Source organism: Marmota monax, unplaced genomic scaffold (genome assembly GCF_021218885.2).
Source record: "Marmota monax isolate L192 unplaced genomic scaffold, Marmota_monax_Labrador192_F-V1.1 WCK01_AAM20220418_F8-fsc00154, whole genome shotgun sequence".
NCBI classification, from domain to species: domain Eukaryota; kingdom Metazoa; phylum Chordata; class Mammalia; order Rodentia; family Sciuridae; genus Marmota; species Marmota monax.
The window spans coordinates 3,587,862-3,615,512 of NW_026691933.1; the positions used below are offsets into that span (position 1 = coordinate 3,587,862).

Genomic DNA, 27,651 nt, shown 5'->3' on the forward strand with positions numbered 1-27,651 from the left:
TCACAGACTCTTCCACAGGTTGGAAAGTTCTCCATGAGTACAAACTAATAAAAACATTTACTGAGTTTTTTTTTCATTGTGATGGAAACACAATGGGGAGCTGTCCTCTGAAAAAGAGCCCAGAGTCCTCAGGAGCTGGAGGGTTCTGCCCTTGGTCGGATTCAGGGAGCAGCTCTGCCCCATAGTGGAAGGCTGGAACTTCTGTTTATTGCCCACCCCACAACCTGGAGCACATTAGAGCCTTTGGAAACCAATTGTGTATTCAGAACCATCACTGTGTCACAAAATAAGGGACAGGAAATTCATCTATAAGGTAATAGAATCACAGAGGAGTCCCTGTTAGATTTGTTGATAAACTGTCAAGAGGAAGAGTAAAAACTGTGGCCTAGCAGGAGTCTCCTCCCCAGACTAGGAGTCAGATCGAGGGGCAGACGGGAACCTGCCTGCATTCATTCAAACAGCATTCACTGAGTGCCTGGTGACCCAGCAAAAAGACATTACCTTCTCATGTGTTCCTCATGCCCTGGGACAGGAGTTGAACAGATATAAAGAGAATAACAGATGGTGGTGGAGAGGTGTACACAGGAGTCCAGGGAAGCCCAAAGGAGGGCAAGGCCAAATCCAACTAAACCCAATCGGGCATAAGAAGGTCAGGTGGAGGACTGTGTTTTCAGGGAGGCAAGCCCTGGTTGAGTTCTATATAAAGGAAGGGGGCCTCCAGTGGGTGGGCGGAGAACAGAAGATGCAGAGGAATTCCTGCAGGGCTCCTTAGAAGGATTGGCTTCAGGCCATGTAAGGTGCACACCAGTCATCCTAGTGTCCTGAGAAGCTGAGGCAGAAAGATCACAAGTTTGAGGCCAGCCTAAGCAACTTAAGGAGACCCTGTCTCAAAATAGAAAGGGCTGGGACCGAAGCTTAGTGGTAAAGTTCCCCTGAGTATTTTGTCCGTAGTACTGGGGAAGGAGTCAGTTCAGCAGGTCTTCACAGAAAGGAGGAATCTCATTTGGGGAGTCTCCTAGCAGAGCAGACCCAAGGGTCTGTATCTGATTCTGTAAATAAAGTTATATTAGATTGTGGCCCCACCCATTCTTTTGTGAGACTGTGTGGCACATTGCCTATATACTTACTACCTGGTGTGTTTTAGAAAAAGTTTAGTGACCTTGGCCATAACATATTTTTGAAACTCTGAATAAGATTACCCATAGTCCAACACCAGGGCTCTACTTCCTGGACCATCTAATGAATTTGCTTCACCCCACCCTACCTGCCACTCAAGTCAGGAGCCTCTGGTCTCTAAACACTCTGGAAGTAGAATAGTGTCTGTAGTGGAGGTAGGGGGCTGGGCATTTCACTCTATATTCTTCCCTAAAACATTTGATCACCCCATCCTGCAACTGTTGGAGACTCCTAATTTCTCAGGACCTCTGCTACTGTTTAGCGGCTTGGTAAGTGTTGCCCAGCAAAACCAGGATTTTCAACACTGATAGGAGTCACAGTCATTGGGAAGTACTCTGTATTCATTGATGCAGCAGCCCATGCTTTAGTGACTTTTGTGCCCTAGCAAGTGGGAGAGGGAAGCTGCAGGCAGAGCTGCCACCTAAAGCATGAAGAAACACAAAGAATGCATTTCTAAAAGTGGCTGAGCCAGGGTGAACTCTTGACTAGTAAGAGCTAGAAGAAATAGAGCAACAGCCATTCCCATTTTATAGATAACAAAACAGAGGCCCCGACAATCTAGGTAACTTCATTTTGACTGCCAGCAGATGCTGCCTCTGATGCCTGATAAGGAGGGTGTTTCTTCCTGTGGAGATGTCCCAGTGAAATGCTGGATCAAGAAGTCATGAATTTCTGTTGCAGACTTTCGAAAGATGTGGCTTTTGAGGATTAGATACAGCTAAGATCCTCTGTAGGGCTAACTTCTTTTAGTCCCAATAACCACCAAGGTATTACTTATCAAATAATGTTGCAATTTGGGATCTGATTTCTGACTAGTCCTTTATTTAGAAAACCACTGGTAGTAAATAAGGGTGACATTTTCCAAATCTTCCTGGAAAATACAGATACAAAATGAGAATGAAGCAGATAGAGTTGTCCAGATTTCCAACCAGCATGATCATTGCTATAGAAAAATCTGTTTATAACTATCCACTTCTTAAAACCTTTCACTATTTATTGCTCTGCTGTTCTTTGAGGAAAAGACCAAAGTCCTTGTCGTGGCATTTGAGGTCTTTCCTGTGTGGGCGCTGCCTGTCTCATCTGTCTCACCTCTCAGTACCTCACACATTTTCCTTCCAGCCTAAGTAGGTTTCTGCATTTGGACCCACCTCAGGACTTTGAAAGACATCTTTAAATTGTCTGGCTCATTCCCACATTGTCCTCCCATCTCAGCTAAGTTAGTGTTGGATCTGGGAGGCCTCCTCTGAGCTTTGGAAATTGAGTTGGGTCTCCTCCCTTGCCCAGTCCTGAATCATGTCAGCTATACCATTCAGTTGCTTGTTCACTGTTCCTCCTTAGACTGTAAGCTTCTTGTAAGAATGCCGCTCTTTTTTTCAGTTTTGATTCTATAGTTACCAGGAAGAGGAATCCACTTGTACTAGTTACTATAAATGGGATTTGTGGTGAGAAAATATATAAAGCAATAAAGAAATCCTGGCGGAAATCTAATATCTGTAAGGAGCTGTCCCTATTGGAACCACAGTGGGAATTCCTCAAGATGGCACAGGTGTTTTGTGCCTCTGTGCTCCTCTGCACCCAAGTTCTATTTGCCCTTCTTTCTCCTGTTGGTTTCTTGAGCTCATACACATGACTGCATGAAGTTTTTGCATGATCTCACTTTGCCCGTGTGGCCTCGGATGCCCCCCCTCCCCAGCCCTGGCAGGCACTCTTAATCTCATGGCTTTATTTCCTGCTCCCCATTCATTTGGTTCTCTGTTTCTCACTTGCAAATTTCTAAGCAAGCACACTGGTCAGCCTACTCACCGTTTTGAGCCAAGGCACACCAGTCAGAAGTCATCATCTTGTAGGTGGGGTCTCCTGGAGTCAGGTCCTCACCACAGACCAATCAAACATGTTTGGAGCTGGTGAGGTTCTATGGGTCAGAACCTGGCTGCCATGATGGGCATCTCTTATTTTGGTTTCTCTTCCTGTCTCTCTGCTGACAAGTATGTTAGGCATGTATATTTTGTGGACTTGATGGTATCCTTTGTTGTTTTCCATTTTTTTTAGATATCATTAATGGAGCTCAAGAAAAATGTGTATTGCCTCCTATGGATGGCTACCCCCACTGCGAGGGGAAGATCAAGGTAAGGCTGAAGCATCACCTGCTCATTTCCATCATCCTCAATCTTCCCCCCCCCCCCCCCATAGATACAAATGAGTGAGTGAGCCCTGGAAGTGAGTTATTTAAGGGGTGCCTCCATCCTTCAGCGTTGCATTGTGGCCATCATGACCCTTCTCTGCTTATGCCAACCTAATGGAGTTAGTCAACATTGACCTTCCATGGTCACACTGGAAGAGCCTGGACTGCTTTGGGTGCCTGCCATAACGCTGCTTTCTTTCCCAGCCTCTAGTGGGTGGGTGCTCCTGTGAGGGTTACTTAGTGTCCACCTGCCCCCTACCCCCACTCCCCTGCTGCATTAGTCCAAGGCTCCTGATCATTTAATCCAGGCTGCAGTTTTGGTGCCACATTTGCATTTGTGGTGAGTACCCAGAGATACTTGGCCACTCTTTCAGAGTTATCATTTTTTATTTTTTGGTGCTGGGGATCAACCCATGCCTCATGTATGCTAAGCACATTCTCTAACACCAACCTGCAGCCCCAGCCCAATGTTACATTTTTTTAAAAATCCATAGCGACAGTGAAGAGATTAGTGCCAGGGGGTTGCGGGGTGGGAGACATGAGGTAAAGCAGAAGGGATTATTTAGGCAATGAACTATCCCGTTGATAATTTCACGGTGGATGCATGCTATAATACATTTATCTAAAGCTATGGAATGTACAACACCAAAGGTGAAGCCTAATGTGGATGGTGGTCTTGAGTTGATATTGATGTGTTCATGTAGGTCACTGATTATAGCAAATGTAACACTCTGATGTAGGATATTGATGGGAGTGGTGTGTTGGGGAGAAGGGTGCATAGAAGCTCTGTACCCATCCACTCACTTTTGCTGTGAACCTAAAACTGCTCTAAAACATAAAGTCTATAGTTAAAAAGAAAATTGTATAGCCTGCCCAGTAGCTTTCAGGGAGAAGTTTCAGTTTAGGTCTGCAGTTATGACTGTGAGACCAACCTGTCAAGCACTTGCTGGTCTCCTTTGGAGCAGGTGCTTCCCCGATGCCCAAATTGCACTCAGGCCCACCTGCACAAACTCTGTGTTTCAGGCACTGGTGAAACCCTAGTTTCCAGAAGATGTGCACTTGGCCTTGATAAAACTCTGCTAGGCATGGCCTCTCCTGGCCTCACTCTACACTAATTGCCCCAGCTGTGGCCTAGCTGAAGCCAGTGTCTTCCTGTGGGTGCTCCAGGTGTTGAACATCTGGTCATCTTGGCTCAGCAGTCCCCTTGCTCTGTTGTTAAGCTATGGTTTGAACCATTCACCCTGTTATCACCCTTTATACCCCCTCCTTCTCTCAGCAGATGGGTAGGAGCCCAAGGAATGGAGAGCTGAAAGGTGTTCATGTGTGTTCTTGTCATTTCAGTGGATGAAAGATATGTGGCGCTCAGATCCCTGCTACGCAGACTATGGAGTGGATGGGTCCACCTGCTCTTTTTTTATTTACCTCAGTGAGGTAAGTAACTAGCTTCCTGTAGCTCCTGGAGGTGCATGTGTGGTGGTTAAACTGTTTTGTGGTTGAGCCTGGAATTTGAAAAGTTTCAAGATGCATGGTGTTGTTTTTATATGGAGGACCTATGGTCTCTTTGTCATTATTCTCCCCACCTCTCAAAGATTTTTTTTTTTTTCCTTAGTAGAAAAACAGGCTTGAGTTAGCTGTTCACTTTTTTCCTTCAATTTTTCCTATGATTTACCATCTGAACAATGTTTAAGACCAATTCAGTGGCATTGAGTACTTTTACACTGTTGTGCAAACATCAACACCACCCATCTCCAGAATCATTTTCATCTTGCACAACTGAAACTCTGTACCTAGTTAGCACTAATTCCACACCTCTGTCCCCTAGCGCCTAGCAGCCATCATTCTACTTTCTGTCTCTTTGAACTTGACTATTCTAGTTACCCTCTAAAAACAAAATCGTATAATTTGGCATTTTGCATCTGGCTCACTTCACTAATCTTCAAGTTGTAGTATGTGTTAGAGTTTCTTTCCATTATATACTGTGTGTATATACTACCATTTGCTTATTTATTCACCTATCCTTGAACGCTTGGGTTGCTTCTCCCTTTGGCTTTTGTGAATAATGCTGCTTTGAGCCTGGGCGTATAATTTTCTCTTGAATACCTGGCTTTCAGTTCTTTGGAAAGTATATACCCAGAAGTGGAATTACAGGATCATTCAATAATTTTATTTTTTCATTTCTTGAGGACCTCTGTACTGTTTTCTGTTGACAGTTATACCATTTTACATTGCCACCAAGAACAAGGGTTCCAGATTCTCCACATCTTCACCAATACTTGGTACCTTCTGTGTTTTTGATAGCAGCCATCTTTATGGATGTGAGGGGTAACTCATTGTGGTTTTGGTTTGCATTTCCTTTTTTTTAGTGATACTGAGCTTCTTGTCATGTGGCCAGAGTTAGCCCTTTTCTTAAAGGTTGAATTAGTTACTTTTGCCTTCTCTTACTTCTATTATTGCACCCTTGAATTTAAATAGCAGCTTTTTGTTTTTTTTGTTTTAAATAAGGATTGCAGAGCATTTTCCAGACCACACAGGTTTTGCTGTAGGCTTCAGTGATCTTCATTTCACCTTGAGGAAAGTCAAGGAGTGGAGAGGTGTTAAGGTCTATCCAGAAGGAGCTGAAGGGGAAGAACCTCTAGGGAACCAAACCCTGCTCTTTCTCCTTCTCCCACTGATGGCCAGGCCAGCCCTCAGGGCTGATGAAACAGGTGCAGACCAGTTTCAGAGGATGCAGCTCAGTGGGCTTTCTGCTGCCATTTCTTTTTCGTCCTATCCTATTTGTGTGTGCTGTTGATATTGCCATTTAGCCAACATCAACAGCTCCCTGGTGCTCCATGGAAAATGACTCCAGTTTTGAAGCTAAATTAAATGTGTTTGCCATAGTTTTTCGTGGTGATGTTACAGGGCAAGTTCCCACTGTAGAGCTGAGGCCACTAGAGTGGTCCTTTCTTGCTGGCTCTTTCAATCACATCAGAAAGATTTCAGAGATGTCTCTCGAGAGTACTAGGCATACTTTCATTGAAGGGATAGGAAAAGGGGACACTCTCAAGCAGAGTGTGTGTCCTCTCAGAGAGGAGACAAACAAAATGCCCCTCCTTTCCTCTAGTTTCATTGAGGGTCCAAGGAGAGTTTCCAGAGAGTCCCACCCTTGTCTATCCTCTTGACTTCTGACTGACAACAGAATCATATCAGTCTTCTAAGTCCTCACTGTGCATGGTAAAGCTCCAGGGCAATGTGAGGTCATTTTGGCCCATGCTGGTCACAGTTCTAATTGGGTCCTCTAGATATATCTCCCTGACTTCTTTTCTTTTAATATTTATTTTTTTAGTTGTAGTTGGACACAATATCTTTATTTATTTATTTTTATGTGGTGCTGAGGATTGAACCCAGGGCCTCACTCGTGCTAGGTGAGTGCTCTACCTCTGAGCCACAACCCCAGGCCTCTCCCTGACTTCTGAAACCTGGTCTGTGTAAGGGTCACAAAAGTCCCCCCTTCAGAGTAACTTCTGCTCTTCTTATGGGCATTTTGGATCCACATTTCTCCTGCATATGAAGGTCAGCTTGGTAGGACCAGCTTATGGAATGACCCCTTAACCTCATATTCCCACCACTTGGGTCTGTTAGTGGGATTCAGGTGCCTCTCTTTTCTGTTTCATAAGGTGACAGGGGCAGTCCTCTTTTGATTACAGAAGTCAGATCATTACTGGTAACCAGCATGTCAGCATGTATCCCTGCATTCTATGGAGTTTGTCTCTTTTTTTTAGATCATTCCCTCTTTCTTTAGTACATTCAAATCAGACTTTTTTTTTTTTTTTTTTTTGGCATAGTGCGGGGGATTGAACCCAGGGCTTCTCATATGATGTACCACTGAGCTATACTTCCAGTCCCACAGACTATTTTTTATTTTTTTGACAAGTTGTTCAATGGTCACTCTGTGGCCATCATGAGAACCTCAGAATAAATGAGTTTAAAACCTCTTGGAAATTAAAACTTCATACTTCAAGAGTTGGGCTTGTGGTGTGTCTCATTAGCAGGCTGCTAGCAAATACATTTTTATTTTTATGTTTTTATTTTACTGGGGACTGAACCTCTACCACTGAGCTACATCCCCAGGCCCACATCTACCCCTTTTTTCATTGTTGAGACAGGGTGTTGCTAAGTTGCAATCCCCCTGCCTCAGCTTCCTGAGTTGCTGGGATTATAGGCATATGCCAGGGGCCGGACTACTGGTTATCTCTGTGTGTTTCTTATTTGTGACTTGGGTGGCCTGTGGCCTACATTCTCATTTCCTTCTGTAGGGGGGTAAGGCTTGGGCCTACAAATGAACCTTCACTCCAGTGAGAAGTCAATTAGAAGTACCTTTCCTGCCCCAAGGGAGAGACTTCTCATTCAATTTAATTTTCAAGTTTTCTTCCCCTTTCCCTGTGATAGAATATAGCCAGAATCCAACTGTGCACTATGATTGACAAACAGCCAATTTCACACCTTCCTAAGAAGGAGAGGACTGAGGACAGAATAGAAGATTTTACATTCCCATGTCAGCTTCCTCTCCATCTCTGAGGCAGGAGCTGGGAAGGTGTCGGGGTGCAGTAAAGACCACTGAAAAGCCAGGTGCAGTGGTACATTCCTGTAATCCCAGCAATTCAGGAGGCTGAGGCAGGAAGATCATATGTTCAAAGCCAGCTTCAACAACTTAGGGAGGCCCTAGGAGACCCTGTCTCATAAAAAAATAAAAAGGTCTGGGGTTGTGGCTCAGTGGTTTAGTGCCCCTAGGTTCAATCCACAGTACCAAAGGGGGGGGGAACCCCACCTGCTAGAAAGGGACTGCAATCATTCATGACCTGTTCCCTTCCTTTGAGACCACTGCCTAGTTCCCGTTCCCAGTGGAGGAAGGATGGAGCTGAAAGGAAAGAAAAGCAAGGTTCTGAAGGGACTGCTGGACAGACTGGGCTCTGCGTGGGTCATCTGTACTTACTCTGGAGACAGAGTGTTTCCTTTCAGGACCTGATTCTTGTAGTCACAAGGTGTGGAATGGGAATTCATTACTTAATCACTCTTTTCTGCAGATGATCAGGTTTTCCCTTTCGTTCAGACAAATTCTAAGTGAGCACTTATTGAACATCTGTCATAATCATCTATTGTCAACTACTGAGAACTCAATTTCTTTCCATCATGCTGTGTGCTCATCCTAAGAGTCAGATGGGAGAGGAAGAATGATCCAGGAAGGATAGAGATGGTTTCTCTTGGGAGAGTGCTAGGAACCTCTTTTTTAAAGTTTTATTCTAAAAATAACCCTGAACCAGGACTTTAAAAAAAATTTTTTTTTTAATCAAAGCATCATCAAGTTACCTTATAAGAGTTGAAAAGTTTCACTGTGATGGTCGTCACTTCAATAGGATTACTTACTGCCTTAGAGCCTCATAACTGAACTTCAGCTTCTATTTTTTCTGTTTTCTATGTTTTGTGATTTTGTGAAAGTGACTCAACTTCTTCGTGCCTGGGGTTCTTCCTTTAGTAACTATTAGTTTTAATTTTTGTTTGGTTTTGAAGGCCCTTACCTTGAGTGTATTGTGAGGATTCCCGTTTCTATGAGAAAGTACTTAGAGCAGAGCCTAGAAATGGAAGAAAGGCAATCAACATAACTGATACATTTATGGTTTTCAATGTCATTATTATTTGAAGATAGTTGTGGACTGTCACTTAGCCTTGGGCGTTATAAGTGGGCTTTTGGTTCCATTTTAGAATTAAAATCAATTTATGGTTCTCGCTCACCAAATCTGATTTAACTTTAGATCCTTTGACTTCTGGTAATTTAGAAATTCAACTGTTCCCTTTGTGCTTTTTTTAAATTGAAAAATAGAAATTGTCTAAGTTTGTGCAACACAATGTTTTGATACACACATATATTGTAAAAGACCAAATCAAGCTAATTAGCATGCCCTTTACCTCACTTATTTTTTTTAATGGAAAGCACATTTCCCCTTGCCTGCTTATCTCTGGATATGATGCTTGTGTTTGCATTTGAATTGGGAACTGGTGTATATGGAGTCAGTATACCCACTATAATTATTAATGTGAAATTGGCAGAGATGGTTTCCAAAGCCAATTAATTCCTTCAATTAATTCCCATCTAGTATTTTAAATCCTAGATAATACCTAAGTCGTTGTTGGGGTTTGCTGGTCTGATTTTGGTTTATTTTTTCCTTTTCTGTCTCTCCCCCATTTCCTCTAACCCCTCTCTCTTCTCCTTGTTTTCTTACTTCATTGAACCCTGAAGATTGATAATTTCCTATATCATATGCCAGATTTCTCTAGCAGGTGATAAGATAATCTAGAGGGATATCCTTATTTGGCTTCTCAACTTGATCAGCATATGCCCCAGTGACTTTTGTTCTAGTAATCCTATTGAAAGAGCCAATTCTTTTTTCTATCTATGTTTAACATTAGAAGTTTGACAGATCTCACAAGGAAATAAAGTAAAATGTCTCATCTTTTCAGTTACCAGGTGAATTGCAGTATCAGGTGCAGAACTGTTGTTTTTTTTTTTTAATATTTATTTTTTTTAGTTGTAGCTGGACACAATACCTTCATTTTATTTATTTTTATGTGGTGCTGAGGATCGAACCCAGGGCCATGCTCATGCTAGCCTAGTGCTCCACTATTGAGCCCCAGCCCCAGCCCTGTCTTAATAAGTGGCATTCTTTTCTTCCTTCATTCATTCCTTCTTCTTAGGGTTGTCTCAGTGGCCAGATCCCACTGAATTACAGATTTAGAAACTTCTACTTTTGCCCTCATTATGTGTGATCTACAAATCATTTTTGGTTAATCATGTAGGAAGTGAAGCCATCAGAATGACTGACCCCTTATAGTATCCCTGTGACTGCTTGTTATATGTCTGACACTGCAGTATGGCCTGGAATGGGCAGGACCATTGGGGTGGAAGAGTTTCCCTTGTTTTGGGGGTCTCTGGGTGGCAGAGAGAATGAAGCATCATTGAGCCCCCACTGTATGGTGGACACCTCAAATACCCAATCTCATTTAAACCACTCATCAGTTCTGATGGTTAATGGAAACCCAAGTCACAGATAGCTCAGACGTCTCTTCGCTGCTCCTTGGTCCCAAAGAAAACTCAGGCATGTAATTTATAGGAATTGACTTTGCATTCAGCCTTTTTACTTAAATTGCCTATGTTTCAAATGTGGCTCTATTTAGCTAGATTCAATTAATTAATTTTTATTGCTAATTTTCTAATATGCCATAATTTTGATACTGCTCTCACAAAACAAAAGAGACCTCACTACCTTGTCTTGAGGATATAACTCATGAAAATCAAGTGTCAGCCGTTCTAAGTGATAGGAGTGAATGAATGATTTATTAAGCAGCCTTGTATTTCCAGAACATCAGGCAGATCATTTTCTGTATCTGTTTTTGTGAGCCATGTAACTACTCCCGTTATAGAGACAGGGCCCTATAAAATAATTACTCTGAATGTCATTGTTTCAGGTATATTAACTTGGCTGTCTGCGGAGCCTTTTATTGCTATCAGCTTTTACAAAATTTAGCATGAATTTCTTCACCCCTATGGATATTATATTGATGGATGTTGCTGATCTATTTGACACCCACACATTTTTCTTTTCATATTATTGTTTCAGAAACGAGCAAGCAGCACACCTCTCTAGGATTCTTAATTTGTTTGTTATTTTTTTAGTCACTTGCATTGCCATAGCAAGTGTAGTCAATCTGAAATAATGAAGTTATCCAGTGATTGATTACTAGATCTTTAGATGTGTACAGACTATTGCTTCAAATGCCAATTGAGACTGGTACATGTGCACATGTGTATGTGTGTGCACACACGTGTGTGTGTCCCTTATAATAGAACAAAAGAAGCAATTCCATGAATTACCCATCAATCCATTTCTTATATTTCATGAACAACATGCATAAAGGTCTTTGCCTCTTTTTGTTTTCCCTTGGCAATATGTAAAACTAATATTGGCTGAGCATGCTATTAACCTTGAGTTTAAATTCAGCATACTTAATCCTTTGATTAATGCCAAGATTAATGCCCAACAGGAAAGGTTGAAAGCTTAAATGTTTGTGAATGTGAGCATGAAATGAAATCCTAATAACCAGCACAATGATTTGGATTTATGGGCTGTGTTGGCTGTTAAAGATAACTTGGGAAATGGTGTCTCACAGACTAATTTGTCAAAGTGGACCACGAGAAAGAATTGACTGTTTAGTTGGCAGGAGCAAACCTGAATGAGAGAAACCTAATATTTGGGGATGGGTCAGGAAGTACTGGAATAATACCACTAGGCTGTTGTCTGAGAATATCAACAAACGCCTCGTACATGGTGAGCTGTGTGAAATGGGAAATTCCCCTCTGCCAGATAAGATTTCTTGGCAGTAGAGCTGGTGTGAGAAATTTGTGATCATGTTCTTTCCGTTTCCTCAGTTCAGCTTTTTTTTTTTTGTATCTTTTTCATCTGTGTGTATTCATTGCTCTCATTACCTGAGTTTGAAGATGTTCTTAGCAAATGAAGATTTTTTTGAAAAAACAGCACTGAGTTTACAGTTTGTGTCTGCCTGATTTCTCCACTCTGTCCCCCAACTTCTACCAAGTTGTTCTCTATGATGCTCCTGGATTGTCTGTGGATTTCAGATACTACAGCATTTATAGTTAGACAACTTCTGGCCTCCACCTCCCAAAAATCAGAAGAAGAAGAAAAAGCAAGTCTTTCCAAGCCTGAAACTACTGCTTCTTGGCTTCTTGAAATACATGTGACTGGCAGTAACTTCAAAGAGTATATTCAATTTGTTTTTTACACACTTGTAAATATTGCCTCTTGTCATTTCTAGTGCATGCTCCACAATTATTTTTAAAATTTTTGTTTTGCTTATTTGTTTTTGGGTGGGGGTGATGGGGATAGAACCTAGTGGTGTTTAACCACTGAGCCACTTCCCTTTGTATTACTTTTTTTATTTTGAGACAGGATCTTGCTAAGTTGCTGAAGCTGGCTTTGAACTTGTGATCCTCCTGTCTCAGTCTCCCAAGCTGCTGGGATTACAGGTGTGTGCTGGTGCACCCAGCTAAACTGTTGTTTTAAACTTTTTTAATTTGAAAAATTTGAGACATATACAATAGAGATAAGTTGTGCCAGTCCTTTCAGTTGGCAGCTCATGGCCAGTCTCAGTTCATTTATTCCCTCCCTCTGCTCCATTATTTTGAAACAAATCACAAACATCCTATCATCTGTAAATATTTCAATATGTGTTTTTAAAAGAGACTCTTAGGATATGGTAGCCAAGTGCTGTACTACTGACCTACACCCCCAGCCTTGGGGTTCCTTCTTAATACATTAGAAATACTTCTATGATGTGATTTCTCATCTCTTATTTGGTCATTCTGAGAAACTGTTCATATAGAAACTGTTTTGGGTAGAAAGCAGGTACCAGGGATTGAACCTGGGGGCTCAAAACCACTGAGCCATATCCCCAGCCCTCTGTAATTTTTTTTTTTTTTTTTTTTTTGAGATAGGGCCTCACTAATTTGCTGAGGCTGGCTTTGAACTTGTAATCCTCCTGCCTCAGCTTCCTGAGCCACTGGGATTACAAGTGTGCACTACCATGCCCAGCAAAAAATCTTTATTTCTAAGTTGTTTTACTAGCATCTTGCACTGGTGACCAGCACTTTTTGAACTTTTGGTTCTTTTGATTGTTAATATGCTTTTGTTGTGTTCTCATTACAAAATAATTGAAGAAACATATCTGATAAATTTGATCCATTGCAATTATTTTCTTGCTGATTGTCAGTTGTCCCTGCACTGGCCAGTGGGAACATATTCATATCGCCTTCTATATCCTTTTGGCATGACCCTGGTATTTTTAAATATCTTTCCCTCTTTATTTTTTGCAGTACTACAGACTGAACCCAGGGCTTTGCACATGCTAGGCAAACACTCTGGCACTGAGATACATCTCCAACCCTTAATAGTTTTCTTGTTTCCTGATTTGACAAGGTCTTGTAGGTTCATCTTACACAGTTGATGCCAGACCTGGGAATCAAGTCATTCCTTAAGGACCCTTGTTCATCTTTGTGGGAAGTAATGCACAGTCAGGCCACTAGGGGCATTCTCTACCCTTGGGATTTTCTGGGTGCTAAGGAAATTAACGATGAACATTCCTCATTAAGATTATGCTTTATGAAAGGAGATAGTAACATAAAGAATATAATCTCTCAGACTGTAAGTGCCATAGAGAAAAATAAAACAAAGCAGACATGCTCATGAGAACTGATGGGGTCATTTTGGACAGTGCTCAGATAAGGGCCTAGTAGAAGGGGAGGAAATGGTGTTTGAAGGAGGTGAGGGAGAAACAAGTGCAGACATCTGACAGGTATTTTAACAGGAAGTAGAGATGGCAAGCGCAAAGGCCCCGAGGATCATCAACCTCCAAGATTAATTTCAAGTACAAGAACAGTAATCTCCTAAGAGATCTCTGTTTTGTCTTCTGTAGAGTGATGCTGGACATACGCTTATTGAATGAGTGATTATATTCAAAGCATATTTTTAAAAATTGGCAATAGCCTGTTGTTGTTATTCTGAGTGAATAACTTCTTTCAGCTATAACCTTCTTATCTTGAAAAAAAAAAGTCACTGTAAAATTCGTGACATTAAAATCTGCTAAGGCATTCGGGTTGAAACGTGAAGCAGGGACATTTAGAGGAAGTATTAACAAGTTTACTATAATGCTCTCTAATATATCTATGAGAGATTGTGAGGGATCAAATTAGACTATTAAAATGGAATGAGCCAATTAGAAGCCACAGCTTTCTTGCCAGTCTTTTCTCATTATCACTCAACATTGTTTGTCTATCTCTGCACGGCAGGCAAAATTGCTCACTGAACACCAAAGCACTACATCCTTGGTCTCCAGAAGGTGACCGCCTCCTAAACTTGGGTGATCCTTGCTGTCGATGTGCTCTTGTGGATGCATACCAGACAGGGCCAGGTCTGCCAGTGTGCCCTGAGAAGTGTGCCTAGCATGAGGTGGTCTAAGAAGTGTGTCGGCATGTGTAACTTGTGTGATTGGCTACAGAGGAATTCATTTGCCACCCCTCCTGTGTGAAGGAAAATTGACTTTTCTCCTACCGTGACTTGGGATGGATGCTGGGAACTCTGTGTCATCATCTCATTAGAATCCCACTGGTTTTGTGGCACATTGAAGACTTACTGCAGCTTCTCTTTGGGTTCTGCTCCTTTCTTGCATCCTGAGCAGATCTCTCCGGGGTCACTGCAGCCCTTGACTCTCTCCTGCATGTAGCCAGTTCTTTGCTTTGTGTTTATAATATTCCTGTGAAGGGGCAACAATACAGTATTATAAAAGTTCCCCCTCCCCTTCAGTCTTGCTTCATGCAGTTTCAGTTACCCAGAGTTAAGTGTAGACTTACAGTATTAAATGGAAAATTCCAGAAAAAAAAAAAAGAAAAACAGTTCATCAGGTTTTTTGCTTTTTGGATTTGTTACTTTTGTTTTTTTGGTATTGGGGATTGAACCCAGGGGTGCTTTATCACTTGTCCACATCCCCAGCCCTTTATATTTTTTATTTTGATATGGGGTCTCACTAAGTTTCTTAAGGCCTTACTAAACTGATGAGGCTGACTCTGAACTTGTGATTCTCCTGCCTCAGCCTCCAGAGACACTGGGATTACAGGCATGCGTCACCGTGCCTGGCCAGTTCATCAGTTTCAAATAAATTTTATTATAGCACAGTTTTAATTTTCCTACTTTATTATTAGTATTGTTCACTTTTTACTATGTTTTATTTATAAATTAAGCTCTCTCAGAGGTATGTACATATAGGAAAACACAGCATATGTGGAGTTTGGTACTATGCATGGAAGATCTTGGAACACATCTCTTATAGATAAGGAGGGATTAACATGGAAGAATACACAAGGTGATTGCCTGTCTGGATCCTGCCATCTAGCTGCATGGCTTTAAGCTTTTGTTTGAGTTTTTAGTCTCGTTTCTCCTTACAAAGGTCAAAATGAAAACCCCCTTGCCTTACTGTGGTGTTGAAAGTGTCTAATAAAATGAAAGTGGTCAAGTGCACCGGAGTGAAAAGAGGATGTTATCATGAGTATCTTTACTGCACACATCATCTCTTTGTTCATTTGTTACTCAGTGGATGTTGATGGAGTACTCTCCGTGATGGGCACTGTTGGGATGGGGATGTGATGAGTAGTCAGATGAAGTTCCTGCCCTCAGAAGCTCACACTCAGGGGGCAGCAAACAACAATAGTAAATTAATGCATACAGTAATTTCCACAAGTGGTAAGTCCTCTGATAAAAATATAGGGTAAGCCTTTAGAGAAAACAGGTAAGTAAAAGTCAAGGAAGACTTCTCTGAGAAGTTTATGGAGGAGATGGAGGAAGGAAGGCATGGAACACTCTGGAAGGAAGCATGTTTTGGGTAGGAGAAACAGCAAATGCAGGTGGCCTGAAGTATGGGGTTACCAGGTAAAAATGTAGGATACCTAGTGTCATTTGCATTCAGTTAATTTAAGTAAACAACCATTTTTTTAAACATGTGGGACATACACTAGAATTAAATACTCATCTGAGATTTACATTTAATCAGGTTTCCTTGTTTTCTTTTCCCTAATCTGGCAATCTTGACTAGGTGGGAATGGCTTTGTATGTTTTTGGACTTGCAAGGTGTTCCATTTGTGCAGAGCAGAGTCAATGAGGCTGATGCTGTAAGGGTGGAGGTCAGATTCTACAGAATCTTTGTATTAATTCTGGGTTGTGTTCTGAGCATGATGGGAAGCCATCAGAGTATTCAAGTATGTACAGAGTGTGATCCAGTGTAGTCTTTAATACGACTGCTCTTGCTGCAGAGAATAGACACTAGAGCGATAGTTGGATGCAGGAAACCATAATTGCTTTCATTGACGTTAGTACTGCTACGTGGTAGGAACACACTAGATGATTTTTTAAAGGATGTTATACAGAAGATTTAAGCCATACTGTCTTAACATGGAGCCTAGACTATGCTTATGGGGATGTAGGAACCATCTTCTAGTTTATGTGCTTAGCAAGCATGGCTCTGTTGTGAGAGGGACAGGTGTTATTTTGGCCCTTGCCATGTGTAGTCTCTTTCTTGCTATCTTCATCTGTATGATGCTCTTTCTTTCCCTCAAAATTATTTGAACACCCAAGTGAGGTGACGTATGTTGAGGGTTGATCCATACACTTGGTTCCTGCTGCTTTCTAGCATTTTCCTCTCCTTTGTCTCGCACACTCTGTCTCCTTCGCATAACCACTCAGCAAGCTGCTGGGACAACATATTAATGAACGCAGGTGTTTAGTGCAGAGATGTCTAGATAGCTGAGCCACTCACCAGGTGCAGGAGTCTTGTGCTGCTGCATTTCCCTTTTGAAACACTAGAAGGTAGAGTGAACAACCAGCAGTGTGTGGTAGGGAGAAGTCTTTTTAGATTTTTGTAGCATAGTCATTAATAAGTAACTTCATTTACTGTGTCATTAATATAACAAATTACTTGTGTGTGCATAAATGACAGTTTTACTTATTTGAAAATAACTGGTGTAAGAGGATGGTATGAAATTCTCTTTATGATTGTTCTTTCTCTCGTTGGGCGTGGGGCTACTGAGGATTGAACTCGGGCGCATTCAACCACTGAGCCACATCCTCAGCCCTATTTTGTATAGGGCTCTCTATTTTGATAGGGTCTCACAAAGTCACCTTTGCTAAGGCTAGCTTTGAACTTGCATTCCTCCTGCTTCAGCCTCCGCAGCCACTGGGATTACAGGTGTGCACCACCGTGCCTGGCTTCCTTTCTGATCTTAGCAGATAATAGAATGAAACTGGTCACATTATCAAGCTCCTTCACCTTGCAGACAAGAAAGCACAAAAGGCAAATGGTTTGTTACATGCATAGTTCTTTGTAGAGTTGTACATGTAATCTATTTTGACTAATTCTGGATTCTGTACTCCTTCCCCGTTGAGCCTCTCTCTTGTCTCTCACTAACCTTGGCCTTAAGGTGAAGTTGTCATCCAGTCCTGCCACACACACACAGAGTTACCTTGGCAACTTCCCATGTGCCTTGATCCCTCCTCTCCCCCCACATGTAGCATAGCGACAGTATTAGTATTACATCATAGGGTCCTCCATGTATCAAATGATGTTGTGCACACAAGTTTTTGTGTGTTTATATTTTTCACTGGAGGTTGACCTATTCTCAGCCTGAAGTAAATGATTATATATTTATGTAATAATGTCATGTATATTCTATTCATTAATGTTTGTTATAAAAATCAAAAGCACCCATAACACAATTATCCAAGATAATCTGGTTTCTCTTGCATATTTTTTTCCACTTAGTTCTGACTATACTTTCCATCTGAAAAATATAGCATGAAATCCTGTATGTCAGTGATCCACTAAAACAAAACACTTTACATTAATAGTGAAAGACATAGACAATTGTTCTGTTTTGTTTTGTTTTAAGAACATAACTATAGCATATGCCATATATGTGTACCAACATGCATATAGACCTCTGGAGTCATCTATCATTTTTCATTTTTACAACTACTTTATTACTTCCTCATTCCCCTTTAAACTCTAAGGTGAGCTATATGTGTATCTACCAGCAGTTTCTTTTAAACATAATGAATTTGTCCATCCTGTGGACCTTGAAAATAATCCTGACCTAGTTAGAATTTTTTAGGGACTTGGAGAACTCTTTGATTCACAATCCTCATGATTAAGCTTCAAAACCTTCTTAGTTCAAAGAAGGCTAAATCACCAGAAGTAAGAATGTCAAAAACCAAATTGTCTTATTTTATATCTCCTCGCTCAGAGAAGAGTGATTGACAGGGCCCTCGCTGGAATATGCATCAATGTTCCAAAGTTCTAGCCTGGCTTGTCTTTGCTTTTGCTGCTCCTCATTTTGTGTCCTAAGATGAATGCTTAAAAAAGATTAGCTCATGTCCAAGGAGTTTTGTCTTCCAATCGAAGGTTATTACAGTAATGGTTCTGCTGCTCTATTGATTGTTGTGTGCGTGTTACTGTGCATTCAGATGGTTTTCTATTTTTGAATTGACTTGGGTAAATTACAGGATACTATTAAAGATTTCGAGTCCCTTCCCTGGTAGAGGGCTTCAGGCAGGACTTACTCAGGCTATTAGAGTTGGAAAGAGATGAGTGGAAGCCCTACACTGAGGGCAACTACACAGAGCCACAGCTGAAAAAGTATGGTCCAGGCAGTTGGAAGAAGGTGGCCACACTCAGGTGTAGGACACTGGAGTCCTGTGAGCCAGGAGAGGAGCTCTTCAGAATGATCTAAAACAGGGCTGCATCCAGGTGGTCTCCTGGGGTCTACCTTTATTGGAAGGATACTATGCTGGTGGCTTAAGCTCATTGTAGGATCCTGGGCAGATCAGACAGAAAACACAGTTAGGTATCAAGAGTTTGAGTTATTAACCGAGATCAAGATTTTCCCTGAATGTTCTTAGTGGTGCTCTTATTTAGGAAAATGTTGTTCATTGGATGGCTGTTTGCTTCAGCACTTGGAGTTACTGCCAGTGTTGGCTTTCTTCCAATCCTGGTAATCAATCCTCTTGAGGTTTTAGAAAGATGCTGTTTTATTTTCCCCTTCTCCCTGTGGGGTAATTGGTTTACGTATAATTTAATTATTTCATTAACCAGTTATCCTATCACTGTGTACAAAAGCAGCCTTAAAAACTCACCCTCCTTTCTGTGCTGGGATGTTAAGGATCGATTTTTCCACCATTCTAAGTGAGTACATGTGTAATGGTGACATTTCTCCCTAAAAGCTCTGTCGCACTGACTCTATTTTCCGTATTTGTAGGAATGCCCTTGGAGCCTTGCAAAGTAGTATGCAGTGATTTAGAGTAAGAAAAACTAAGATAAATGTTCCTCTTCAAAGAGGAATTACAGTCTCCAGGGTTCTTTAGGAAAGACATATTTTAGATCACCTTGGAATGTATTTTCATCAGAGCAAATCTTGGAATATTCTCAGGACAGAGGAGGGAGTGTACTCTACTTTACCAATATGGGTCCCACTAATGTGTCTCCTTTTAGTTGATTTCCTTTATTCATAGTCTTGTTTTTATCTTTCTCCATCATGCTCTTCAAGGGGAAATCTTTTATCCTGGCAGATTGCTTTATAAACCTGGTTATTTATTCAGTTGTGAGGCTTATTTCAAATCTGACCCTGCTTGCTTGTTGTTTGTGTGTGGTTGAAGGTCTCACAGTCAGCTCTGCAATCTATCTGAAGCCTTCCTATTACAAATATGCTTTATAGGGATGTTTTATTGAGTCCATTTACAAAAATTTAATTGGAGCTAAATAATTCAGCCCAACCTGAGAATAAGAGGTACAGATGTGTGTAACGCTGCTGGGACCAGCTCGGCTTCATCTCTCGCAACCTCTTTTCTGCCATTTTTCCTCGTTTTTTTTTCTCATTTGTGGAGTCCACAGATTGCCTTTCATAGTCATATTGCTGAAAGGTCCTAGTAATTAGATCATGAGCCTCCAAGGCAAGTTAGTATTTTCTTTCTTTTTTTCTTTTAATGAGTAAAAATAATTTCAGCTTTTCTTATGGGTAGTGTTTTTGAGTCTCTGAGGTCATTTACAAGTATAAAGTCTAATTTTACTCCATAAGAAAAAAAAAGAGAACATTGCTCTTTGCCTTTCTAGGGGTTCTGCCCTCCCCTGAGCCTTGCTGCCCTCGGCTCACTGCTTTCAGATCATTTGCAGTGGCAGGTGGCTTTATGCAAATCAGGCCAATTATTTTTGGTCATAGTAAAAAATCACTTTGCATTAGGAGTAACTTCTAGATTAGTGAAACTGACATGTTTCTTTGAAAACTCACCCAGACCTACGGGGCAAAGTGTCTCGTTTGACTGCTCTGCTGACCCAGGAGGCTCCAGTCCCCACCCTCCCACCCCCACTACAGTCCTGCAGCTCAGTGTCCTCTCCAAGGACATTTCTCACGGTTAAATTTTGTAGGTCCACGTGTCATTAAAAAAATTATTTCAATGTCATTATTTATTAGCAAATGAGTAATATTATCTTGGAATTTTATATCTGTTTTAGTCAGAGGCCAGACATCAACATTACTCAATCATTTCTCATCTTTCCTTTACTAGAAATGATGAATTTTTGCAGAATTTTCTTTGGAAACCTTTACCGAAGTAATCCTATAAGATCTGGCACTTTTTTACTTTCTGTGTTCTTCCTCTCCACAACTCTAAACTCTTGTACATTGAGAAAAACAGTCCATGGACTCTTATTAAGATCACCAAGAATTCTCCTCCCACCCCTCCATTTTTCCTTCCTTCTCTTCCTTACCTAATTTCTCGAGACAGTGTGATGCGAACAGCCAGAAAATGAGAGAAGGCCCTCACCAATTTGCCTTAAACTATCAGTTGCTGAATTAGATAGTAAACTATCTAATTCTCCCATGAAGGAGTGAGTTCTGTGACTCAAATGCCATCCTATGTCCTTTGTGTACCTGCCACAGCAAATACCAGATCATTCCTGTCCATTTGTTTAAATGGTCACAGAGGTGCTTTTACATTCACATTTCCCAGCAGCAGTGCTTGAGTCTTTCATCCTTCTCCTTATAAGACCCCACGGTACAGAAATGTAAGGAATCAGTCCCAGTAGAGTACTAGGAAAGACCCATATAAACGGTCATCACATGCTCCTTCTGACCTTTGCTCATTATTCCTGCATACGTGGTGCTATAGCTAGCTAAAATCATGGGAGCTGGCTAATAATACCTCCCGTTGCTACAGTGTTCATTGTGTGCCAGGAACTGTTCTGAGTGCTTTGTGCCTATGGTAATCCATTTGAAGATGAACCAGCATACTTACTGTGGATGATTTATGTTTTTCAGGTTGAAAATTGGTGTCCTCATTTACCTTGGAGAGCAAAAAATCCCTACGAAGAAGCTGATCATAATTCATTGGTAAATGATTTTGGAAAACTCTTCCTAGACGAGTGCATTTAGGTCAGATGCTAATTGATAGATGGGGAGTCTTTTAGAAATGCCAGCTGTAATCTGAAATAGTGTTCAACAGACGAACTTCTGTCACTGTTCTCTGGGAGTCTGGGTGACCAAATAAGTCAACCAGTTAGCATAGATTTACTTATTAAGCAATTTTCCGAGGGTCCCTAAGTGATGGACTAGTGATTGAGATGAGATCAGGTGCCAGATGTGGAGGCCCTAGATGATCTAATGAGGGGGATGGTTGTAAATAATTACCATGTCTGTCACTGTGCTTTAATGCAGGCCGATGGACATTAATGAGGTGGAGGCAAGTCAGCCTGCAGGGGTTGAAGTGGATTGCATAGAGGAGATGACATCGCGCTAAATTTAAAATGATGTGTTTCTATGAGGTCAGGGAGAAAATGATGTCTCTGATATGTGTAAGTGAGCACTCGTTATTGTAGAACATGGCTCTGTGTCACAAGGCCAAAGAGTTTGTATGAGCTGGGTTGAAGATGAGATTTGAAAGGTAGGAAGGGGATCATGAACAGTGGTACCACCTTGAAAGCTCAGGCCTTTATTATTTAGACCAGGGATCAACAAACTTTTACTAATATGAGACCAGATAGTAAATATTTTTATATTTGCAAGCCATATACAGCTTTGCCATTTTAGCAGAGTAGCCATTTGACAGTATATTAATCACGGGGTGTGGCTTTATGCCCGTAAAACTTTATGCACTAGAAACAGGCAGTGAAGAGCACTGGCCCTAGGGCCAGAGTTTGTTGACCCTTTCTGTAGACCGTGGGGGCCTTGGGATATTGTCAAGGAAGGAGATGAGGGTTTACAATGAACTCTGGCAACTACTGAGAGATGGATTCAGCAAATTTGAGGTTTCCTGTGAAATAAATACTGGTATCATCATGTTTCTCTGTTGTTCCACGCATGAGTTTTATCCAACTATATTATGTAGAATAGGAAGGAAAATACTCTTCCTGGGTTTAAGTTTTTCTAGTCTGATTTTCAAATTGTATTCAGCTGTGGTAGGGGATAAAAACCAATATCCTAGACTTTTAAATTCCCTAGAAAATAATAAATTTTTAACTGGAATGAACTAAAAGATGAACATTTATTTGGCCATTTAACTGTGTGGACAGAAGGAGTCTCTCTGGCAGCCAACAGGATGTTGGGTAGACTGTGCAGGGTTGACTTCAGTTTTCCCACAAGTCTGCTGCCTTGTAACAGATCCAAGTGGCACTATAAATTTCAGCACAGAGGATTTCAAGGTACATCACATGTATTCATTGTAAAAAGTGCATTTTTAACGTAGCCCAGGGCTTTGCAGCCACAGTGCCACTTTTCTAATTTTTTAATGATGTCCCTTATAACAAATCAGCAGTCAGGGGCCTTCGCTTCAATTTTCAGTGCTGGGGACCTACCACTAAAAAGCTGTGCAGCAAGACAAGACTCACTTTTGAAGCCCTGGATTTAATTGACTATCTCTTTCAAGTTTTCAAATGTCACATCATGAAAACCATTATGCTTTCTGACTTTTTATCTTCTATTCATTTTATTAAATTTCCATTTCTAGGCGGAAATTCGTACGGATTTTAATATTCTCTACAGCATGATGAAAAAGCATGAAGAATTCCGGTGGATGAGACTCAGGATCCGGAGAATGGCTGATGCGTGGATTCAAGCAATCAAGTCCCTGGCAGAAAAGCAGAATCTTGAAAAGAGAAAACGGAAGAAAGTGAGTTTCTTCTGAATTCACTTCAGTTAGATGCCAGTTTTCTTTTACAACTTGGTTTTGCTTGGAAACCAGACTAAGAGAAATGTCATGTCTCAAATGATCTTCCTTCAGGGTGGATCATCTCTGCCTGTTTTACAGTCCTTTTTGAGGGGTTTCTTTCCCTTAATACTCTCATTTAGCAAGGACTAGCACAAAATTCTTGGATGAAGGTAAGCAAAATATCTGCCTGCCAGATTTTCCTTTGAACCACCTATTGACTCTCTCAGGATAAGAGGAAACTTTCCCATTTCTTTATCTGAATCCAACCTTTGAGAACTTAGTATTACTTCATCATGGCCACTTCTCATTTTTGTTGTCTGGGCAACTGGTGAGTTCCACTGCTATGCTGTTTGGTTTGGCACTTCTGCATATGTTCCTGGGAGATAGAGCTATGTCCCTGAGATGCTTGGAAACCTAGAATGCCCCTGGGCTTAGAAGCTCTTATGCCTTATTGGTTATAGATTAAGTAAGACGACTTTGGATTAACTGTTCTGAGTTCAGAACTGAGCAATGTGTGAATGGTTTGTTCCTACATCTAAAAAGAACTTCAAAATGAGTTTAGTATTCCTAACTTGACTAATTGGATTTCTTTGAAATACAGATACACTTTGTAAGCCCCCAAGTCACGGTTTGATGGGGTCAGTTTTGTTTGAATCCATTAGGAGGGCAACCTCAAGCATTCTGGCACCAGACAGGCATGTATGGAAGAACATGTAGTCAGATGCTGCAGGTGTGCTAGAAAAAGAAGTACAGAATGCTTGTTTTGTTGTTTTGGTTTTTTTAGTTTGTTTTGTTCTTTTTAGATACACATGACAGTAGAGTCAATTTTGACATATTTATACAAATATCAAGTATATTTTATTCTAATTAGAATCCTAGTCTTGTGGATGTACATGATGTGGAGATTCACTGTGGTATATATATGCAAATGTATGTACATAAACTTGCTATTTCAGATTCAATTCCACTATCTTTCTTATTTATATCCCTCCTCCCTTCCCTTTATTCCCCTTTGTCTAAACTATTGAACATCTACTTTTCCCCTCCCCTCTTTTGTTGTGTGATAGTATCCACATATCAGAACATTCGACTCTTTTTCAGGGGGAATTGGCTTATTTCACTTAGCATGATAGTCTCCAGATCCATTCATTTACTGGCAAATGTCATAAAGTCATTCTTCTTTATGGCTGAGTAATATTCCACATATATAAATGTACCATATTTTCTTCATCCATTCATCTGTTGAAGGGCTCAAGTTGGCTCCACAGTTTACCTATCATGAATTGAGCTGCAATAAATAATGATATGGCTACATCACTGTAGTAGGCTGATTTTACAAACCTTTGGATATATATATATATATACTGAGAGGTGATATAACTGAGTCAAATGGTGGGGTTCATTCCTCGTTTTTTGAGGAATCTCTATACTGCTTTTTAGAGCGGCTGCAACAATTTTCCGTCCCAGCCGCAATATCCAAGTGTCTCCTTTTCCCCACAAAAAGCTTATCACCAAAAAACCCCAAATAACCCAATCAATAAATGGGCAAAGGAACTGAACTGACACTTTTCAAAAGAAATAAAAATGGTCAATAAATACATGAAAAAATGTTCAACATCTCTAGCAATTAGAAAAATGCAAATTAAAACCACACTGATTGTCATAATGGCAATTTATCAAGAATATAGGTATCAATAAACATTGGCAAGAATGTGGGGAAAAGGATACACTCATACATTGCTGCTTATGTAGTCCTACGGAGAAATCTCCAGTACATACTGTTGTTGGGTAAAGAAGAAAAGAGGAGAATGACATGCATTATTTTTTTAAAAGAGAGAGGGAGTTTTTCAAATATACATGTAGATCTATACATACGCACGTGTGCAATACATAACATACATGTTTATTTTTCATAGTTTTACAAATTGGAAAATAAACTATAATACTAAAACTATAATAGGTAGATGGAGCAGTGGTTGCATAATAATGTGAATGTTCTTAATGCTGCTCAATGGTGTATGCTAAAACAGTGAATTTGATGTCCTGCATATTTTACCACAATGAGGGAAAAGTGGCTGAAAGGGGGACTTCTGAAAGCAACAGGAATAGAAAGTAGACTTCTCTGAGAATATATCTTACTTTGTAGTTTTGACACTGGAGCCATTTAAGTGTGAAAATATAATTATGAAAGAAACCATACCTAACAAATCATAAAGAAAATAATCAACTGACACTATATCCATTCAGTTTTGATACAAGCACACAGAGGGAAAGATGATTCTTGATGCCTTTAGAACACAATAACTTGAACATTTTAATGGAACATCCCAGAGGCCAAAAAGAACCGCAAAAATATTTTTAAACAATTTTTGCAAATCATATGGTGTTTGGAAGTATTGATATTCTCATTCTGAATCCATTGTGAATGTTAGAATACTGCAAATGACTATGTTGGTATCTTTGACAGGTGGGCTTTCATTGTGGGAGATAGGAAATAATGTGTAAGATGAATAATGTTATGTAAAAATATTACAATCCTGTGTTTGATTTGGAAATATCAATAAGAACTCATGATTTGTTTTATCTTAGTGGAAAAATACATTTCCTAGTTAGAGCCGCTGAAAAGTCATCCAAATGGTGATTAACTAGAGTCTCTTAAGCCCTAGACTTTGATCTCTAAATGCTATTTTCACTTGGTGGTATAAGAGGTTCTTGGAAAAATTACTTATTAAGTTCTGAGACAGAATTTGAGCTTAGAACATTTTATCATATTCAAGAGCAGAGAAGATACCTTGAATAGCCTCTCACTGGCCAACATGGGACAGTTTGATAGTAGGATAATAACCAGAATTTTTGAAACAAATTAAATATGCTTACATCCATGATTTTATAATATTTTGAAACTGAAACCCCATGGATCAGTATTAAGAGTTGGCTAAATGTAACATACTTGTTCTTCTAAAAACAGATAAATAAAGGGCAAAAATCAAGTATTTACCAGGCTCTAAGCAAGCTGTACTTCACGGTGACCAATAGGAAGTAGTTGGTCTTTATAGAAATATTCTAGCTAATGAAGAAATTACATAGTATCACTATTTTGCAGCCCAAATTGATTAATGGTCTAGTTAGTAATTATCCATAGCTACTGAAATCCCAAAACAGACTGAGACGTAGTTCCCACCAATGAAAGTACACAGTGACACATGTGAACTAGTATTGCCAATAATAATAAATTGAACCTGAATTTCATCAGAACTGATGATCTAACTACTCATTTACCATAAATACAAGGAACAGAATAATCTGTTTTACAATACCTTGGGATTGTAATGAGTAAAATCCAGAATGTAAGAGACTTTTGGAAATACAACACAGAGTCTTTGGTAAGTAAATGTTAACACTCCTCTTTGTCAACCAAAAAAAAAAAAAATTACTAGGAATTATGAAGAGGCGAGGAGTCAACTCTAGCATGTGCACTTTGGGTTCTGAATCACACAACCACACTTAACAAAGGTTCAGCTGAGAAAGTATAAATATTAACTGGGTGTTGGATGATATTAAGGAATTATTAGCTTGTTTGGGAACACAGGGATGTTTTAACTGTGTGTGTGTGTGTGTGTTTAAATGGTTTGTTTCATTTAGAGATACATACTGAAATATTTACAGACAGAATTTGCTTTAAGATAATTTAGAGGGATTAGAAGAAAAGGGGTGTAGACTAAGATTTGTCATGAATTGATAATGTTGAAGCTTCGTGGTGAGTGTATTGGGTTGACAGTGTCATCATGCCTGCTTTTCTGGATGTTCAACATTTTCCACAGTAAAAGGTTAAAAATATCCCAGATATGGGGAGAAGGCCCAGTATTGTTAAAAGATACTCTCTTGTCCTGGGTTACTTTCCTTGAATTCTGAGTTTAATGATTCAATTTTTCTAAAACAATGAAAAATTATTTCCCTCCTTTCTTTGTACCTTCTAGAAAACTGGCACACTCCACACTGAGATCTCATGGGACGTGTCTTTGGAACTGGTTGGTGGGTTTGTGGTGTGTTTCTGTGGACTTTATTCTTGGTTCAGTGCAAATCAGTGTGTGCCTCTGTTTTTCAGGTCCTCGTTCACCTGGGACTCCTGACCAAGGAATCTGGATTTAAGATCGCGGAGACGGCATTCAGTGGTGGCCCTCTCGGTGAATTAGTTCAGTGGAGTGATTTAATTACATCTCTGTACTTACTGGGCCATGACATTCGGATTTCAGCCTCACTGGCTGAGCTCAAGGAGTAAGGAGATTACTTTTCAATTTTAAAATCAGAATACAAAAAAGAAATTGTAAACTTGTAAAGCCCTCTATTAGTGTGTAATTTCTTGTGGAGGAAAATGAAAGTGATAATTCACTAAACAGGAGATAAGAAGATTATTTTCAGGAGCTAAATACATACACTGTGAGAAGGATA

At 40.3% G+C, this 27,651-nt stretch overlaps 1 protein-coding gene across 10 annotated transcripts in view; it reads left to right on the forward strand.

The window, feature by feature from the left end:
- The window catches only part of Mgat5 (alpha-1,6-mannosylglycoprotein 6-beta-N-acetylglucosaminyltransferase), a 331,545-nt gene that overhangs the window by 182,066 nt on the left and 121,828 nt on the right, over positions 1 to 27,651 (forward strand). For all 10 annotated transcript variants that reach the window (XM_046453871.2, XM_046454522.2, XM_058584189.1 and 7 more), the window contains 5 exons: positions 3,226 to 3,302; positions 4,700 to 4,789; positions 21,318 to 21,389; positions 23,002 to 23,163; positions 27,308 to 27,477. In XM_046453871.2, coding sequence (XP_046309827.1) covers positions 3,226 to 3,302; positions 4,700 to 4,789; positions 21,318 to 21,389; positions 23,002 to 23,163; positions 27,308 to 27,477 — 571 coding nt within the window. The remainder of the gene's footprint in view (positions 1 to 3,225; positions 3,303 to 4,699; positions 4,790 to 21,317; positions 21,390 to 23,001; positions 23,164 to 27,307; positions 27,478 to 27,651) is intronic.